The 20,415-nt window shown below is 33.4% G+C and overlaps 1 protein-coding gene and 1 pseudogene across 2 annotated transcripts; both read right to left on the bottom strand.

Moving 5' to 3' along the window:
- Positions 1 to 397: 397 nt before the first annotated feature.
- On the bottom strand, positions 398 to 8,086 carry LOC111008251 (putative LRR receptor-like serine/threonine-protein kinase At1g53440). The gene is given in 25 exon segments (XM_022280889.2): positions 398 to 891; positions 893 to 915; positions 1,057 to 1,207; positions 1,297 to 1,534; positions 1,632 to 1,842; positions 1,952 to 2,070; positions 2,170 to 2,301; positions 2,600 to 2,798; positions 2,877 to 3,226; positions 3,430 to 3,479; positions 3,927 to 3,956; positions 4,052 to 4,117; positions 4,216 to 4,281; positions 4,372 to 4,440; positions 4,542 to 4,613; positions 4,721 to 4,795; positions 5,051 to 5,122; positions 5,267 to 5,338; positions 5,415 to 5,486; positions 5,572 to 5,643; positions 6,057 to 6,128; positions 6,223 to 6,291; positions 6,817 to 6,888; positions 6,967 to 7,135; positions 7,882 to 8,086. Coding segments are annotated over 25 exon segments (3,000 nt in total). The 5' UTR covers positions 7,985 to 8,086; the 3' UTR covers positions 398 to 515.
- Positions 8,087 to 11,518: 3,432 nt separating this feature from the next.
- Positions 11,519 to 19,164, bottom strand: LOC111008240 (putative LRR receptor-like serine/threonine-protein kinase At1g53440; annotated as a pseudogene). The gene is made up of 24 exons (XR_015788758.1): positions 19,037 to 19,164; positions 18,787 to 18,938; positions 17,567 to 17,732; positions 17,365 to 17,436; positions 16,748 to 16,816; positions 16,573 to 16,644; positions 16,418 to 16,489; positions 15,923 to 15,994; positions 15,765 to 15,836; positions 15,533 to 15,604; positions 15,332 to 15,403; positions 15,165 to 15,236; positions 14,989 to 15,063; positions 14,829 to 14,894; positions 14,597 to 14,656; positions 14,435 to 14,473; positions 14,285 to 14,334; positions 13,808 to 14,168; positions 13,471 to 13,669; positions 13,178 to 13,327; positions 12,887 to 13,005; positions 12,591 to 12,790; positions 12,027 to 12,498; positions 11,519 to 11,919 (listed from the first exon to the last, which is right to left on the bottom strand). The product of XR_015788758.1 is annotated as a putative LRR receptor-like serine/threonine-protein kinase At1g53440 (transcript).
- Positions 19,165 to 20,415: the final 1,251 nt, after the last annotated feature.

Raw genomic sequence — 20,415 nt, 5'->3', positions numbered from 1 at the left:
ATATGTACTGAAAGAGATCAGTTAGAAAATGGAAATAGTGTAAGATAAAGGTAAGGTTCGTAGTCTGAATCTCTTCTTAATATTTGCAAGGAGGATAAAAGAGGCTACTCACTGTAATTATGTAATAATTATGGAAGGAATGAAACCGATGAACAATACGACCTTACTTGAATAAGACCCGTTCTGTCCGTGAAGTTTAATGAAGGGATTGAACTATACGACCTTATTTGAACAGGATCTATTCTGTCCACGATCAGACATACCAATAATATGAGAAGCCACCTTAAAATTTTTCAAAGAAATGAAGAAATCAAATGCTTGCCAGTGGATCACTAAAAAATGAGCATTCTCATGAGCTAATATATGCATGAAGAATCTATGAGACAAGATTCTAGCCTTTGCAATAAGAAACCATTTCTAAATTATTTTATTGAGTTCGTTTCTGAAGTATATAAATAAAAGTTGAATCACAAACCCATAAAGTTGGTGCTACCAATTTGATATTTTGCTTTTATTCAATCTCCAAGAAGACTTCTGGTTGAAGAATACTCTCGAGCCTCGTCCTTGTTTTGGGTAGAAGTAGATGATGAGTCAATCCATGGTCCATCGATTAGCATGCTTCTCTGCATCTGAATGCCTTGCGAAGATGTTGAAATGCTGGTTTGGCTGTCTTGTGATAGCTTCTCGAAAGCTTTGAACCTTGCATCTCGGTCGGCTGTGTTGCACTTGATGTTCGCTACTTCAATCGCAATTTTACCTTCGAGCATGCTAACCACGGAAGACATGGATGGCCTGAGAGTAGGAGACAGGTTCGTGCATAACAGAGCTATATGAAGCATCCTCGTCACCTCTTCTTTCGAGTAATGTGAGCCGAGACTCGGATCAACAAGTTCCCTCCTCTCGGAGAACGTAAGCCTGAAAATGCACACGTAACACAATTAAACTTCATTTTGTAAAGAGCACCACCAACATCCAATGTGTAAAAAGAAAAGAACCAACTGGTGACTCTAAGAATATGATTCAAAAGAAGGAAGAACTAAAAAAGCCATCAGTTACCCAGTCAAGAAGATAAACAAACTCTTCTTTTGGCCTGTAATTTGTGTTACTTTTCCCACTAACAATCTCTAGAGCTACGATTCCAAAGCTATAAACTTCAGCTTTATCAGTCAAATAACACCTCAATGCATACTCAGGAGCCATGTAACCTCTGAAATGAAATCAAAACTCAAAAATTTAATTACCAGAAAAAGACTACTAAACAATAAACAATTGAGAGAGGAGAGATAGAGAACAGACATTGTGCCAGCAATTCTTGTGCTGATATGGGTGTTCTCCTCTTCATCAAGCTTAGCCAATCCAAAGTCAGAAATCTTGGCATTCAGACTTTTATCAAGTAATACATTGGTAGCTTTTATATCTCTATGAACAATTTTCAATCTAGATTCTTCATGAAGGTAAGCCAATCCCTTTGCTATTCCCAAGCATATCTTCATTCTTATCGGCCAATCCAAATGCAGTGCATTCTCCTCCGAGCCTGAAAAGAAGTTAATAATGAAATGAAATCACCGTTCTCCTAACCTTATATGAAACTAAAACAAGTTAATAATGAAAGAAATATCTAAAGCACTTACCAAAAAGAGCACGAGCAAGACAATTGTTCTCTAAATACTCGTAAATAAGCAATAACTGGTTTCCTTCAATACAACAACCATAAAGCTTGACCAGATTCGGATGTTGTAATGCAGATATCATGCCGATTTCAGTGATGAATTCACGGTTCCCTTGCCTTGATTTAGAGGATAGCTGTTTTACGGCAACCGAAGTTCCATCCAACAGTACTCCCTGCCAAATATTTTTTGTTTACTCAAGTCATCTTATATTGAAGAAGGGCCATATATCAAACAATGATGCAACACAGAGTAAATTGGATAGAAAGATTTCCACAGGTAACCTTGTAGACAGGACCAAAACCTCCCTCGCCTATCTTATTTGCAGCATCAAAGTTGTTTGTGGCTGCTCTGATTTGTCTTAAACTGAAGTAACCTGTCTGTAATTTTAGGTCCCGAAGTTCTGTAACAAAGAAAAAAAACTCTCAAAGGACATAGAGTTGTTGACTACACAAATGGGAACAGGTGTACATAAATAGATCACTCTTGTAATTAATCTCACCACTGTCTTCAGTTTTCTTCCCACCCAAGTAACCCTTCCTTCGGAGAACAACCAGTACCAAAACAACGAACACAAAAACACCAACAACAATGCCAGCAATAGCTCCAGGAGATAGCCCTCCCACATTATAGTCTACAACAGCAGAAGAAGATAACAATAACAACAGTTGAGGAAGGATAGATGGTAAATTGTTGAAACAGAATATGCAGTCCAAGAAAGTTCTTAAAAGATTTCATACCAAAAAAATTAGAACGTTCAACTAAGGCTTTGTTTGATAACCATTTGTTTTTTGATTTTATAGTTTCGAAAATTAAGCTTACAAATACCACTTTCACCTATGTGCTTCTTTGTTTTGTTAACTACTTTTCAAAAAACATTTTCAGCCGAATGAGATCATTATCAAATGTAGCCTAACAAAGAAAATGCTTACTAGGTGTGATTGTAATCGCAGATATTAGAGGTCCATACACCCCTTTGTTTGGAATGACTGTAGTTCCTTTACCAGCCCAGTATAAGTGGATCTCGAGAGTGCTGCCAGTTACTACAACATCAGGCCTTTCCAAAATATAGCTCTTACCAACACCTCTAGCTTTCTCCATTATGTTAAAATCTTTTTTAACCAAGTTTCCCTGTAGAATGAATTCAATTAGAAAAATGGTAAAATGAATGAATCTGCATTTGAAGATCACAATGCATTTTCCACTCACTTGGATTGAGATATCAAATATGCGCTCCCCCAAGCTTCCGAAGGTTTGGCCTGCACTAAACATTATTTCAGCAAAGTGAAGCTTCACATTATAACTTCCTTTCCGCAAGCAAAGCCCATAGTACTTGAGTGAAATAGGTGCGACTCGAGCAGTTGCATAGATGCTATTGCTTGACATTTTGTCATCTGTTACTATATAATTCTTATTTCTCTCATTTCCCAAGAAAACCCCGGTACTGCTGTAAGCCCATCTTTCCCGAGAGGAGAAAAATTCAGAGCTGCCTTCCGGATTCAAATCTTCTTCATAACCATCCATACTGGATCCCCCACAATTTATGAACAAGGAATGAACTGCAAGAGTAATTGTTACCATGTATCAAACAAATAGTTCGATTAGGAATTAGACCATGTTGAGAATGTGACTAAAGTTCCACGTCAGCTAAATAAATGGAAGATTATAGGTATGCAAGTGAAGAATACATCTTCATTCATATTAGGCATTTTAGGTGAAATTAAAATAAAAGTCATGCCGGCTTAGATCCATATTTGCTTACATCGAGCTTCTACCGAGCAAGGGAGATCCTTCCTCAGGCACCAAGCAGCACTGCAACAAATTAGATACTTTAGAACCTACTTGCAACTTATGACACATGAAGTTTAGAAGGAACAAGGAAAAAAAAAAGCTCAAATTACATGTTCAGTCACAAGACTTTTGAAGTTGTATAAGAAGTCTCTAATTTTGAATGTTGTGTCTAATAGATTCCTAAACTTTTAATTTATGGACCTACTAGACACAAAGTTGAATGTTGTATCTAATAAGTTTTATATAGATCTCTTTTAAAAAATGTCTAATAAGTCAAGACACAAAAAGTTCAAGGACCCAATAGATTTTTTTAAAGTTAGAGATCTATTAAATAGAAGGATGAAAGTTTAAAGATCTATTAGACACCTTCTAAAATTCAGATATCTATTAGACACAATTCTGAGAGAACAAACTTGTAATTTAATCCAAAACAATGTTGTGTCGTATGCGGTAGATCAAGACTCTTACGTGTCATTCATTGTAGTTGAAACCAAGTTCCTGTAAAAAAGAAAGATATAAAACATATCAGGGAAATGTCAAGTACAAGTATTACAAATTTTATTACAGAAAATGGTAGATATAATGTGGCTTACACGTTATTAGACCGTGGACAACTGGAGACAGGGGACGGCCCTGTAAAATTGTTGTAAGATAAATCTCTGCAATGAACCATGATGGAAAAGAACTATTACATAATGTGAAGAAATAAAAATTCGCGTGACCAAATGTCAGTGAGAATTATAGAGTTCAGACTGACATGTCCCTTGAGCTGTTCAAGATCCAGCTTGGTACTTGGCCACTTAATGAGTTGTTGGTCAGAAACCTACATCAAGTAATCATGTCATGGGAAAGTAATAAGTATGAAAGGAAAAAAGAAAACGAGTGTTGTAATCCCCCACGAGTATTAACTTACAAGAATTGAGTTCTTAGATCCTTAAATGTCTCTGGAATTGGACCACTCAATCTGTTGAAGCTTAGATCTCTATTTTTGAAAAAAAGTTCTGTCAAGTGAAGATATCAACTCACCATAATAATCGTAATCGTAAGTATGCAAAATGAAAATGAATTTATTCAGAAACTTACAAAATACTTAATGCATTAAACTGTCCAATATATTCAGGAATTTCACCCTCGATTAAGCAATTTCTTAGGATCCTTTGTAGAAGGAGAAAAGCAAGATAAGATTAATAGAAAAGAGTTGGAACCAATCTAATGGATTGAACTCATAATGAATAAAGAAAATATATTATAATTTTGCATACAATTGTTCTAATTTTGTCGATTGATTCGTCACATTTGAAAACCTTATTGGCGGTCCCTTCAAATCAGTTATCCACCTATTGCAAACAAGAAACGTTACTGAGAATAAGGGAAGTCGTTCATTGTTAGCCACATCAGTCATTTAATTTAAGAGTGAGTGGGGCCTACCAGCATTAAATAATTATCCATAAAGAAAAAATGATTATGTGAATAAAGGAAGTAGATACTCTCGTAGTACTAGAAATTTTTTCATGGCCTTAATCGATATACATACTACATTCTTCACGTGTCACTGCTAAACTAGCAACGAAGTCAAGTAAACTATTCCTCACAGTTGTTTTAAGTTTTTCAACTCGGATATAGCACGAGGAATGGGGTTCTCCATAGAAGTTCCTTGAATATGTCTGCAACGAATGATTATAGTTATATACTTGGTGAAAAATGGTATGACTATAATTATATTGCTAAAAGTTTGTAAGAGAGAATTTTATAGCCTGTAATAATTATCATTTTGGGAAGCAAGATATATACTACTATCTACTTCTTACAGATTCTCAAGCTTGTTCCAGTTGCCAATAAATTCAGGAAACTTTCCTGACACATCATTTCCATCTATCCCACTGCAAGAACATGTAAAATTCAGAAATTATGGGGAAAAAAATTGTTCATCTAAAATGACCTTTATGTGTAACTTACAATTCAGTCAAGTTCCTCAAGTTTCCATATGTTTCTGGAATCGGCCCCGTGAAATTGTTTGCAGAAAGAAGTCTACATAAAATAAATATTGATTTTAGTTGTATCACCGGTAATAGTCATATTTAAATTATAAAAAGAAAAAAAAAAATCATCTTACAGCCTTCGCAAGCGGCCCAATTTCCCGAGGCTTTCAGGAAGATTTCCTCGAAGTTGATTGCTTTCCAAGACCCTGTAAATTAAATAAATGCAAATATAGTCTTCTTTAGCCATCAACCTCCCAAAATCTAGACTGAAAAATATCGGAGCAGAAATTCGTTTATAATTTTTATTATTAAAATCATAATTTTATTTTATTAGATAAATAATTGAATAATGTAATGTGAATTTATTAAAAGAAAATTGTCACTAAAATAAATATATTCAAATAAAAATAAACATATAATTTTTAATTAAAGCAATTAATCGAAGTTCCTAATATTTTTGAGCGGATGAATATGAAATTAGTTTTCTTTTTTTTTTAAGGATATGTAAAATAAAAATAAGAATTCTTTTTTTTATTAAATTATAAAATAGAAAATAAATACAAGGGTTAGACCTTTCTTTTTCATATCTTGATTTTACGTTTAATTTAATGACACTTACAGTTCCTCAAGCGAAGCAATATCACCAATTCCTGGAGGAATCTCACCAGTAAGCGAGTTTCCCAGCAAGGAACTGCACGTAATTAATTAGAAATAATGTCACGATCAGAAGGCCATCGATAAACTAATTAATTAATTAATATCAACATCAACTGATAACAACTTACAGACTAACAAGAGGAAGGCTAGCAAACTCCATAGGGATTGATCCGGATATAAAATTGCCAGTAAGATCTCTGTTTAGTAAAGAAAAAGGTGTCTAAGGTAAGTTCATATGAAAATTATAAAGAAGGGTAAAATAAATGGACAAAAGACAATCCACAGAATTTTACATTAAATTAAAAGGAAATCAAATACTCTACGATTAAACTTTGGGTTCATCATTCATGGTAATAGATATGGAGGGACTAGGGAGGAATTAATGGAGAAATTATTTTCGTAATCCTTCGTATCACATTACAAATTTCATTCTCTAAATAATTCTTCGACGTTGTTAAACTCCAAATTGTTCAAAACCATTTTTAACGATGATGATGTGATAGGAAATAAATGATAGTAGAATACATTATAGGGTGTGTTTGGAGATTTTGAAAAAAGAGATTAGTATAAATAATTTTTCAAAATCACTATCATACTTTATAGATCAATCAATTTAAAATGATTTTAAAGAAATCAATTTTTTTAATTTGTCAAACGTGATTAAGAAAAATAAAAGTGATTTTGAGCTGTCAAAAATAACTCTCAAGCGCAGCACTGCTTACAGCTTCTGCAATTCAGTCAAATCTGCAAATGCTTTGGGTAGAACTCCAACTAGTTTGACTCTTTTTAGCAAGCTGTATGGTAAACAAAAAAAAGTTAATTATTAATTATAAATATTAACAAAAAGGAAGAAAGATAAGGTTTAATCATACATGCTGGTGACGCTGCAAGAAACAGTGGAGCAACTGCAGTTCACCTCTCTGATGACATCGGTACCGTCCATAACTTCATTCGAAAACCCATTGCCATTAATGCAAGAATTTTTGTGGACATTCCAGTTTAAGTTCTTTAGCGCTGCAGATATTGCTTGAAGGGCTCTCACTGTCATATTCATTCACATGATCATTTCCTCAATATATGAGGTGAAATTTTCGATTAAAATAAAATAGTTATCGCATCATGTTAAATTACAAATTCGGTCCTTATAGCTCTAGCTTATTTTTGATTTAGTCTTATAATTTTAAAAGATTTGATTTAATCCTCTTATAATTTGGGTACGGTTTCAATTTGATTCTATAATTTAAAAGTGGGTCGAATTGAATCGCACCATCGTCCCAAAGCCTTCTTTCTTTTCTACTTATTACTTAAAATTCCACCTATTTCTTAAGTAGCTTGAACTCTAATACAATCCATTAACACAATTAACTCAATGAAGAAAAAAACATCCACTCATTTACACATCAATTAAAGGTGTTTTTGCCGTATATTAAATACAACATGAGTGTAGGAGAATAATTTCATATTGAACTGAATCTCACTCCATAGGCTCTCATTTTCAATAAGATTCTATTTATTTTTGTTAGATGTGACTAAACAACATAGGATCAAATTGGAACATAACTCTACGGACCATTAAAAATTTTAAAATTATAGGGATCAAATTGAAACGAGGCTAGAATAATTTTTTGAAAATCTAGAGAGAGGCGCAATTCTAGAGTAGCACGAAAACAGAGCAATTTCGAGCAAATGAATATTCTCGCAATAAAATAACAGAAAGAAACAAACGAAACAACAAGAGAGAGAGTGTGTGTGTGTGTGAAACAACAAAAACAATAATAATATGGTGCCTTCTTGTTCAGGCAAAGGTTGGGCATCTGATCCAAATCCCAGGAGACAGTTGAAAACCAGCAACCCACAAACAAGAAAAATATGAGCACTCTTCAAATCCATGACCAGCAAAGTTGTATAAAGAAACAGAAACAGAGCAACAAAATTCAAAATTGAGAGAAGAAGAATGAATAATTGGAGAGGGAAAGAGAGATAAGTGAGAATATATGGGACGAAGAAAATTCTTCACGACTATTATATCCAAACAAAATTAAAGCATGGTTGTGATTATGAATAGTGAAATGATGGACTTTTTTCTCTACCAGTGGCCATGTTGAAAAGGACCCGAGATATCATGTTTCATTTCATGCAAAAATAAAATAATTAAATACGACATTTAATAAGTTAAAAAATAATAGAATAAAAATAAAAGGTCCTTTAAAGAAAAGGAAAAAGCAAAAGAATTAATTGTTTGAGTTAACCAGTAGAGATGAGGAGTTTAGCATCTTATCCACTCAATTATATTCAAATGGGCATAAAAATTTAGTTAGACTCTACATAAATAACATAAAATAGACATCTTGTATTTCTAAATATATAGTAAAGTTTAAAATTTTACAGAAAAGAAATTTAATATATAAAACATAATTTTAAGAAAGTCACATGCCCTTTATTTATAAAAGAAAAAGATAATTGTAACGTTAAGAATTAATATTAAATCTAAGTTTATCTAAAAAAAGGGTATATATATATATATTTTGTTCTGACATAAAAAACGACAAGTGAATGAGAGATTAAGCCAGGCAAGACACTGCGAAGGACGGGCGAGACTGAGCAGGGCTTGATTCCGACCCCTGCTCGGCACAAGGCCGAGTCCCATCCTTGCTCCTCTACAGCTGCTGGAGGCGTCTATAGGCCCACGTGTATCAAACTTAGGATTGGCATTTCGTGAAACCCTAGGAGGAAGATAGACTATAAATAGGTAGGGAATCACCCATTAGTGATTTCTCCCCTAGTTAACTTAGGCATCGGAACAGTGTGACAGAAGTCCATCGATTTATGGTTGTTCGGTTTTATAGGTATCCGGTCCTTTGATATTCGAATTTGGTGCACATTTTGGAATGAATCGATCTACCAGAATCCAACATATATTAAATCTAATTTACCTTTTACTTTTTTTTTTTTGTAATAAAAATCAACTATATGACATAATCCTAAAATAAAACAACAAATTATTGGTATTTAAACATGGCTTACGAAAAGTCAACTTGACAAAGTATACAAGTAATGGATGGTTTCGTGTGGAAAATAAATTCTGCATTAATTAAATCAACATTGTGATCTTCCAAAAGACTTTATTTTATTTTGGAAACAAACGCTTCGTGTCTTTTCTATGTCGGGAGTGGGCCCCAGACGGCTGAACGAAGCCTAATTCTCATATCTTCCGGAGTCAACCTTGATTGCTATGTAAAAGTAATAGATTACATTTTTTGCCCAAAAGACTTGCAACAAGTCCATTGACTCCATTCTATTTCTAATCTTTTCTTCTTTTTTCTCTTCTTTAAACTTTATCGAATTAAAATTTAAAAATTCAATAAACAATAAATTTAAAGTTTGCATTTTCTTTTAATATGTTTTAAATAAACATTATCGAAAAAAAATCTATTTGTAAGTTATTCAAACAACCTTGTAATGAGAAAACTCGTTGAAATCCACTCTACATTTTTAGTTCATCTTAAAAAATTTTTTTTTTTAAAAAAAATATATATACATATAATTAACAAAATTTTATCTCTTCTAAGTTTTTAAAATTAAAAGATTATAAGTAGAAAAAATAGAATATAAATTTTGCCACCTTCCTAAAAAACCTCTTACTCTCCCCTGCCTACTTATATATAACTCAATTGCCTTATGACAATGTAAGTTATTAAGGTAACAATTATATCAAAGCGCTTAATATTTCAATGAATCACATAACGTAACTATAGAAATTACTTCAATTAATAAACCAAATTTTTTGAGTTAAAAGTCATTATATGCAAAGATGGACAATGTTATTCGAGAAGACTACAAAAACAGTTCTACCCTCGTAGACATTTTTTATTTAAAAAAAAAAAGGTTATGGTTGTGAATATGAGAGGAAATATTAAGGAAAAAGAGAACTTGGACTAATACAGCAAACCAAGAAAACGAAAGAAAGAAACGCAGACGGAAATTTTGAAATAATATAATAACAATTGGGAAACAGACAAAAGCTAAGCCAAATTTCTTTGAAGCTCACTCTCAAGAAAATGACATCAATGTGCTTTTTCGGAACAAGGAATGGACGCCGAAAATTGTGATTAATAGTACTTCCAGTTCCACATAATTAATACAGTGCGCAGAAGAAAACACACGAAGATCAGTATAAAAGACAAGGATCGAGTGATATAAATCCTAAGATTCAGAGCTCTAACTCAGCGATTTCAACTGAGAAATTGAGTAAATTAGCGATTAGATTAGATAACGAAGACTGGAAATACGCTAAAAATTAAACCATACCAGTTCAGCCGATTCAACATCGGAAAATTGCTCGATCGAGAAACGTATTCAGGGTTAGGAAGCAGGGCGATCTCTGCTCTCGGAGCTTCTCCTCCGAAAATTCCATGTCGAAAGTCTTAATCTCTTCGTCTTCGTTATTGGTACAATCTGGGCCAAATGGAAACCGTTCCCGCCATTGCACCCGATTTCCCCTCTTTTATAGCCCCTTCTTCTCTTCATTTCATTAGCTTTCGTTTCACACAAAATTTGTTTTTCTTTTTTTTTTTAAGGTTAAATTACAATTTTGATTTTAGCATTTTCCTCTGTTTAATCTATATTTTTTAAAAATTTTTTAACTAGTTTATAAATATATAATTAAAATTTAAACCCATAGAAAAATACACAAGAATTTCAAATTTTAAGGCTTCGCTTTTTGTTTTGTTTTTTTTTAATTAAGTTGTAAATACAAATTTCACCCTACTTTTTAAAATCTAAGCCAATTTTGAAAACTTAAAAAAACAAAATTTTGAAAAACTTGTTTTTGTTTTCGAAATCCATGTGTAAAAAAAAAAAAAGGTGAAAACATACCAAATAAATGATAAATAAACCAGGGTTAAATGTTTTAAAACAAAAAGCAAACGAAATAATTTTCAAAGGAGAATTAATAATTCTCGAACCTCAAAATGTTCTCCCTTAAGCCCATTTGGTTCAAACGGGGATGGACCGATATTTGATCAACTAATTATGTACTGTCTAAACAAAGTTGCCTTTTAATTACAGAATTGCCCATCAATAACGTAGAGTTTTTTTTTTTTTTAAACAAAAGTTCCACTATTTAATTAAAAATTGTAATGATATATATTTTGGTAACGTTTTCATTTTTTGTTTCCCATTTTTAAATTTATTAAGAAATCTAAGTATTTGACAACTATTTGTGTTTATTATTTTTCATTTTATTAAAAATATTCTCAAATTTATATAGAAATTATGAAAACAACAAAAAAAAAAAAGTTTTTTCTTACTTGTTCTCATATCCAACTTGTTCTAAAACATAAATAAAACCATTATTTTGTCCTTCTTGAATATATGGTTATTAGAAGCCATATTTTTCTTCGTTAAAAAGAAGAAATAGAAACATCACCAAACAGACCTTTAGATTCAGTTCAACGTAACTCCAACTGAACTAACGATCGTAAGTTGAACTTTAATTTCAACTGAACATAAAGTATTGAATTGAACCAATTCAATTTGGGTTGGATTGGTTTGGTTTCTTACGCACCTATTTGTGACAGATTCTCAAAGGCCTTGAACCTCACGTCCTGGTCGGCTGCATTACGCTTGACGATTGGTACTTGGAGGACAATATTGGCTTCAAGCATGCCAACCACAGAAGACATGGATGGTCTGAGAGTTGGAGATGAATTCGTACATAAGAGAGCTATATGAAGCATCCTCATCACCTCTTCTTTCGAGTAATGTGAACCCAGACTCGGATCGATAAGTTCGAGAAGATTTCCTTGCTCTCGTAGAACATAAGCCTTCAAAACATGTACAACGACAAAAGAAAAAAAAATGCATAAGACCATTGTTCAGTTTTGTAAACAAGGCTCAAAAAGGGAAGAATTGAAAAGCCACCAGTGTTTACCCAATCAAGAAGATGAACAAAGTCCTCTTTTGGCAGATGACTTGTATTACTTTTCCCACTAACAATCTCCAAAGCCACAACTCCAAAGCTGTAAACGTCGGCTTTGTAAGTCAAGTAACCCCTCATTGCATACTCTGGAGCTATGTAGCCTCTGGTAAGAAATCAAAAGTTGTATCAGAAAAGGCCAAGCAACAGTTGAACTAAATAGGAAATTAGAGAGAGAGACAAAGAGACATAGTTCCCGCAATTCTTGTGCTGATATGGGTTTTCTCCTCTTCATCAAGCTTAGCCAATCCAAAGTCGGAGATTTTGGCATTTAGGTTCTCATCAAGTAGCACATTGGTAGGTTTTATATCTCTATGAACAATTTTCAATCTAGATTCTTCATGAAGGTAAGCCAATCCCTTTGCTATTCCCAAGCATATCTTCATTCTTGCCGGCCAATCCAACCGTAGTTGGTGCTCCTCGGGGCCTAAAAATGAAAACCATGAAACATTTATAACCAAAAACTTTACTTTTGGAACAGAAACAAGTTATGATGAAATATATATGAAAAGAATTTACCGAAGAGTGCACGAGCAAGACAATTGTTCTCTAGATACTCGTATATAAGCAACAACTGGTTTTCTTCAATACAACAACCATAAAGCTTAACAAGATTTGGGTGTTGTAATCCAGATATCATGCCAATCTCAGTGACAAATTCACGATTCCCTTGCCTTTAGCTGTTTTACAGCAATTAAAGTACCATCCGACAGTACACCCTGCCAAATATGTTTTGTTTTCTTTAGTAAGATCCCATGTTCTCTCAAGCTATTAGATGGAGAATATAATGAAGAAGATAATATTTCCATAATTACCTTGTACACTGGACCAAACCCTCCCTCGCCTATCTTACATGCCGAGTCAAAGTTGTTGGTGGCTGCTTTAATTTGTCTTAAACTGAAATAACCCGTCCTTAAATCTATGGCCCGCAATTCTGTAATGAAGAAAGGATGCAAATTTTTGTCACAGCAATGTGTGAGAAGAAACCTCCCTAGTCCCTCGCCTATCTAGACTTCTGTCAATTTATATCATTTCTCGACAGTGATTTCCCTCGACTTTCTAGTAGTTGTACTTATGGAAGATATATTTCACAATTATAATCTCACCTTTGTCTTCAGTATCCTTATTGCCCAAGCAACCCTTCCTTCGAAGAACAATCAATACTAACACAAAGAATGCAAATGAACCAACAACAATGCCAGCAATAGCTCCAGCTGATAGCAGCCCTCTACTCTCCACATCAGAATCTACCGTATCTTTAGAAGATAACAATAGTTTAGGACTGCTAGAAGATCAATTATTGAAAAAGAGACAGGAAGTTCTAGAGATTACGCGATGAATTATAATAGACAACGAAGAAATTGTTAAATGATTAGCATAAAATGAAGAAAATGCTCACTCGATGTCACGGTGATTGCAGATATCAAAGGTCCATATACCCCTCTCTCCGGAATGGCATTTGTTCCTTTACCAGCCCAATACAAGTGGATCTCAAGAGTGCTTCCATTGACTATAATATTAGGCTCTTCAAGAATATAGCTCTTACCAACACCTCCAGCATTTTCCATTATGTTAAAATCTTTACGAACCAAGTTTCCCTGTGGAATGTACCCAGTTAGAAAATAGTGTAACTGCTATTCATCCACGAAACATAGAAAAATACCCAATAAAATCCCAAGACTCGAGATGTAATTACAATCCGTGTCATTTGAACATCATGATATCTTTCAACTCACTTGAATTGAGATATCAAAGATGCGCTTCCCCAAGCTGCTGAACTTTTGGTCTGCAGTAAACATTATTTCAGCAAAGTGAAGCTTCACATTGTAACTTCCTCTCCGCAAGCAAAATCCATAGTATTTGAGTGAAAGAGGCGCGAGTCGTGCTGTCCCATAGATTCCTAAAGAAGACACGTTGCTACTTACTGTGTAAGGAATGTCGTCATTGTCATCCAAGAAAATACCATTGTGCTGCTGTAACCCCATCTTTCTGAGAAAGAAACGAAATTGGATTTGCCACCCTGAGTAACATCCTCTTCGTAGTCACTACCATCAATCTTCAAGCTTTGTCCTCCACAATTTATGAACAATGAATGAACTACCAAGTGTAATCAGAACCATGCATCAGACATATCGTTCAATGTGGAATTATATGGCTACTATTGAAAGGCTACAATTCTAGAAGAAGTTAGAATCATATTCATCTTAACTTACATCGAGCTTCTCTAGAGCAAGGGAGATCCTTCCTTAGGCACCAAAGAACCCTGAAAATTAGATGCTTAGCTATCTGCTTGTTACCTATGAAACATGAAGTTGAGAAGATAAGTTTGTTTCATGTATCATGTATGTTAAGTAAAGGCTTACGTTTCATTCCTTGTAGTCGAATGACTAGAAACCAAGTTCCTGGACAACAGAAAGATAAAATACATTAGGGAGTAGATTTTCAATGGTGAAGCCAACGTAAAGATACATCTTCCAGACTTCCAGATAGTTACACTGTAATTGATTAGCTAAAAAGGGGCTTACACATTAGACTGTTGACAAACTGAAACGGGCGGCCCTGTAAAATTGTTGTAAGATAAATCTCTACAACAAATTTTATAATACTGTTAGCAGCAGAAGAGCAAGATAAAAAAATCAGCCATTCATGTTGTAGCAATATGAGAATAATTATATAATTGCAAGAATAGAAAATTTGTGCAACCGAGTATTAAAATAACTTTACTAGTACATATAGACTCGTAGAGTTTAGACTGACATGTTCGCTTTGCTGTTAACAATCGAGCTTGGTACTTGACCACTTAATGAGTTGTTGGTCAGAAACCTACATCAAGTAATCACCTCAAGGTATGGGTAAAGTAACAAAAATGTATCTTGAAAAAGTGAATTGCCAAAATCACATGTGAATATTAACTTACAGGAACCGAGTAACTTCCAATAGCCTCTCGAATGAATTTGGAATTGGACCAGTCAATCTGTTGAAGCTTAAATCTCTATTGAAAGATAAAAGTTCCACCAGTAGATGATATTAATTCATCATATGTTATTTTTTCTAAAAAAAAAAAAGCAATGGAAATGAACTTCAGAAACTTACAAAGTTTTTAGTCGATTAAACTGTCCAATATATCTGGGGATTGTATCCTCAATTAAGCAATTTCTTAGGACCCTGAGTAGCGGTAGAAAAGCAATGTAACAAAAAGAGTTAAAACTAATCTAATACAGCGACTCATAATAAATCAATAAAGTACAACCTTCTCTTACAATATGTTTAAAGATGTCAGTAGAGTCAAATTGGGAAAACTTATCCGTGGTCCCTTCAAATCAGTTATCCTCCTGACAAACAAGGAATGTTACTAGTTTAAACATCATTCAACTCGGTTGCTTAACTCGGTATACATTCTTCATAACACTAAACTAGCAAGTAGCAACAGTGTCATGTCAAGTGAACTAATCCTCACTCACAGTTCAGTTAAAGTTTTCAACTCGGAAATAGCACGAGGAATAGGATTCTCCATAGACGTTCCTTGAATTTCTCTGCAATGAACAACTATACTTAGTTAAAAGTAATGCTATGACTATAACGATATTGCACAACTTTACTTTATATAGATTGAAATAAGAAACCATTTATAAATTCTAAGAAAACAAGATATCCATTTATAAATTCTAAGAAAACAAGATATCGACTACTTACAGTATCTCAAGTTTGGTCCAGTTGCCAATAAATTCGGGTAGCTTTCCTGATACATCATTTCCATCAATCCGGCTACAAGAAGAACATGTAAATTTAGAAATTTGTGGAAAATTCAAACATTTGAAAATGTTTTAAGACGACTGTTGAGCGTAACTTACAATTCAGTCAAGTTCCTTAAGTTTCCATAGGTGTCTGGAATTGACCCCGTGAAATTATTTGCAGAAAGAAGTCTACAGATAAAAAAAAACTGATTTAGTTGTATCGATAATAAAAGTCAAACAGATGAATAAACCATGATAGCTTCGTAAATAAACGTTCATAGACGTTAAAAGACACCAATCGATTTTTTATCTTTTTTAATAACCGGGAGTCAAAACTTTGCTCCCTAGACTTGGGGCACCCAGCATCCGCCCCAAAGCCCGGGGACCTGGGAGACGTCAAGAGCTTTTTGTATTAAGCTCACCCAAAAGTTCGAATTTGAGACCTTTAGGTCGATACGACTAAGAGATCTCATGTCCTTGCCAACAAGATTTGCCCCTAGGGTGCTTACACCCATCAACTATTGGAACATTCATCCCAACTAATAATGATGAGATTTAATCATATGCATAGAAGTGTCGAATGAGGACAAGATTCAGGCTTAGCAATCTTACAGTCTTCGCAAGCGCCTCAGGTTTCCAAGGTTTTCAGGGAGACTTCCTCCAAGCTGATTATTATGCAAAACCCTGTAAATGCAATCCCCATTCGTAATCAACCTCCCAAAATCTTCATTAGATGAGATTTCATCAATATACATCAAATGACCTACAATTTCTCAAGTGAAACGATATCACCGATTTCTGGAGGAATCTGACCACTTAGTCGATTTCCCACCATGGAACTACACATAACAAATTTAAAAAATCACATGGGTAAACTCCATATATCCAGAAAGCAGATCAATTTTGTTCCCATTATATATAAAACAGAAAGTAGCAACTTACAACTCAACAAGAGGAATGCGACCAAACTCCCTAGGGATTGATCCAGATATAAAATTGCGAGTGAGATCTCTGTTTAGTAAAGAAAAAGATTCTCAGTTGAAATAAAGATTTAGAGGAGTAAAAGAAATGAATAAAATAGAACCCAGAGAATGCTACATAAATTAAAAGGAAAATCTAACTTTAGAACCAAACTCAAATGCTCTAGATAATTCTAATTTCTAGACAATGTCATTCATTTCTGGATGAGCTTTTGCTTGCACACAAAATTTCACTTAAAGAGTGACCAAGTTATTTCCTAGTACCTGATATCATGGTAGTCCAAATCCCAAGCAAAACGTAATGGTAATGGTAATATGATTCATGGTGAGCTCGAATTATCTACCGGAAATGGTATTTTTAAGTAAAGCATTTATTTTTTGCAAGTACTAGGTAGTTTAGTTTTGGAAGAAACTAATCAAATATTTTATCTAAAAATAATTTAAATGCTTTTTATTTACTTTTAGAAAATTTTCAAACTATTTTGTATGATTGAAAATTTTAACCAAACAATATCAATTTAAAAAAAAAAAAAATAGTTATAATCTTAGATAAAAAGACATGCAAAAACACACACTTACAGCCGCTGCAACCGAGTCAAATTCGCAAATGCTGCCGGTAGAACTCCAACTAGATTGAGACGCTTTAGCCGACTGTTGTAACGAGAGAATATGGTAAGCAAGAGGAGCAAAAACAAGCTCAAATGTTACATATTAATTATAATAAATAATAATATACTAAAATACTAGTAGTAACAAAAAAGAAGAAAGAGAAGGTTCTCACATGCTGATGACGCTGCAAGCAGTGGAACAATTGCATTTCACCTCTCTGATATTATACTTATCTTTGATAACACTATTGGAGAAGCCATCGCCATTTATGCAAGAATTTTGGCGGACGTTCCAATTTAAGTTCTTTAGCGCTGCAGATATTGCTTGAAGGGCTCTCACTGTCATATTCAAATCATTCACTTAAATATCAAAGTATCGCCCATGTGTATAACTAAAAACTTCCAAATTACTTCCTGCAATGAATCAAAATTTGAAAACTCTTCTTTGTAGATCATTAAGTATCAAGAACCCAGAATCAAGGTTCTAATTTAGGTTAGTTATATGGTTAATTATGGTTTTCATCACCCAACTTTTATTTAATTACTCGTCATTTTAGTCCCCTATTTTTAAATTTTTATTATCTTTTTAACATCTAAAATTTCGTATTGAAATTAAATTCCTTCATAAAATTGACAAGATTTAATTTTTAAAAAATAGATAACTATATAGTAAGTAGTTGCATGATTTTTTTTCCTTTTTTTAAAGATGATTGCATGAGAACTTTTTTTTTGAAATACTAGCAAACGTGACAAATGTCTTGATTCAATGGGTCCCAGGTGCGGGCCACGTCTATATTAGGATGGAAAAATTCAAAGTTGGATTGAACCCTTTTTAATTAGAAGGTCGAAAATTCGAATCTCTGGCGTATCGAGAGAGGCAGAGACACTTTGACCATTAAATGTACAAATTTGACAAAAATGAACCATTTAAAGGAAGAGAAGCGACAAAGTTGATTATGACGTACAAATGTTTTAATTGAATATGGATCTAAACAATTTGGAGCATAATTAATGATTGCCCTAACTGGTTTTTAAAAATAATTCCCTTTACTTTTTAATTAAATCAAAGAAAACTTTTACTGATATCTTTATTCTTATTCATCAAATGGGTGTTAGCATAAAAGAATTATTTTCATATAGTTTAGAAAGTTTGTCAAGTAAATGAGTAATGACCAAAGCTAGACCAATCCAAATCGACCCATCTTATGTGATTTACTTTTAACGGGTCAGAAATACTAGACTCATCTCAATCGACTACATCAGAAAGTCGTCAAAAGTGAAAAGAAATTCTGCGTGTGAGAGCGAGAGGTGCAAGTGCAAGTCGAAGTCTAAATTTTTTAACAACCAAAAAGAAAGCATATTCAACAACAGAGACCACATAGAGAGAAGGTACCTTCTTGTTGAGGCAGAGGTTGGGCATTCGATCCAAATTCCAGGAAGCAGCTGAGAAGCAGTAATCCACAGACAAGAACATTAACATGAACATGAACATAAACATGAATAGTACTCTTCGAGTCCCAAGTCCAAAAATCCATGTCCAGAGTCCTAAAATAAAAGACAGACAATAAGACTAAGAGGGCAGCACCAGGGAAGCAGAGCAAACAAAGAGAAAGATGGTAAATTTATGGAGAGAGAAGAGAGACATGTCCAAAGACGAAGAGAAAATGTAGACGATAATTCAAAGGATGGCTGTGATATGACAGCGGTACTTAAGAAGGTGTCGGCAATGTTTGAAAAAAGGCAAGGCAACCACATCCCAAGGACTTTCCCTCTACTGGGAAAGTTGATGTTTTAATTTGTAGGGTCGGTCACGGTGATTATGATTCATGCATGGAGTTCGGCTCGTCCACCACTTCTCGAATTAAGTAAAATTACCAAGAACGCATTCGCACTGACTTTTCTTTTGAAAAGTATTGCGCTAACTTGACTTCCAATAGTGGATCATGAAGATTCAACAACCTTGATCGCCCTTCGCCCACCACTGCCTAGGTAGGAGAGGGAAACGTGGAGAGGAGAGAGAATTTTTATTTTTCTCAAACAAAAAAAAAAAATAATTCTTCCCATCAACTTGAAAAGGTGTATAAAAAAGAAGAAAAGCAAAGTGTTGACATGATATGACAAAAAAAATCATATCAGCAAGGAAACAGTTTCATCGTGTTATGTAAAAAAGAAAAGCAGACGGAATAATCGACAAAATAAAAATAATTCGAAAACAGTTGAAAGCTACAAGTTATCTAGGGACAGCTTTCAAGAAAATAACATCCATGATCATTAATAAACTTTTATGAGAATAACTTAATAGATAAATTTTAACACATTAAATATAAAGTTAAAAAATTTTAAAAATTAATAACTAAATTGAAAATTTAAAGACCCTTGTTTGTTCTGCGGTCTTTCTTTATCTTCCGCTGACTTGACTTCTCTAATATAAAAATAAATATTTCTTTTCAGAAAAAATAAATAAGACAGTATATTTTTTCGGACGAAGTTTTAAAATAATCTAATTTTAAAAATAAATTACAAAAATAACGTTAGTTTAAAAATAACTACAAAATAAATGTAATTTAAATAAATAAATTTGAATGTAAGTTAGGTTTTCAAAACTATGGATAAAAATAAGTTAGGTCAAAATAAAAGTCAAAACTCGCGTACAATGCCCGTGCTTCCCGGGCAAACGTCTATGTGTAACGTGTCAGGTGATTAGGCGGAAATCGCATACATTGTCTGCGACTTTCACCTTTTTATTTGTTTATTTTTGGAAGTCGCATACATTGTACGCGACTTCCACCTTTTTATTTTTTTTAATTTAATTTTATTAATATTTTAAGTTATATATTGTTATTTTATTAATATTGCAAAATTTAATTAAGATGTGATTAAATTTTTTGTTTTTTTGTTTTTTATTTTAAATTTTGATTAAAATGTCATTTAAAGTCTAAAAGTTTAAAATTATATTAAAACCGATTAAAATGTCATTTAGCTTATCGTGTTTCATCTTCGTATGTTCTATAAAATAACATTT

The sequence above is a fragment of the Momordica charantia genome (assembly GCF_013281855.1).
Source record: "Momordica charantia cultivar OHB3-1 chromosome 11 unlocalized genomic scaffold, Mcharantia_2.0 BLBB01000011.1, whole genome shotgun sequence".
NCBI classification, from domain to species: Eukaryota; Viridiplantae; Streptophyta; class Magnoliopsida; order Cucurbitales; family Cucurbitaceae; genus Momordica; species Momordica charantia.
This window is presented reverse-complemented; position numbering and strand designations above follow the sequence as displayed.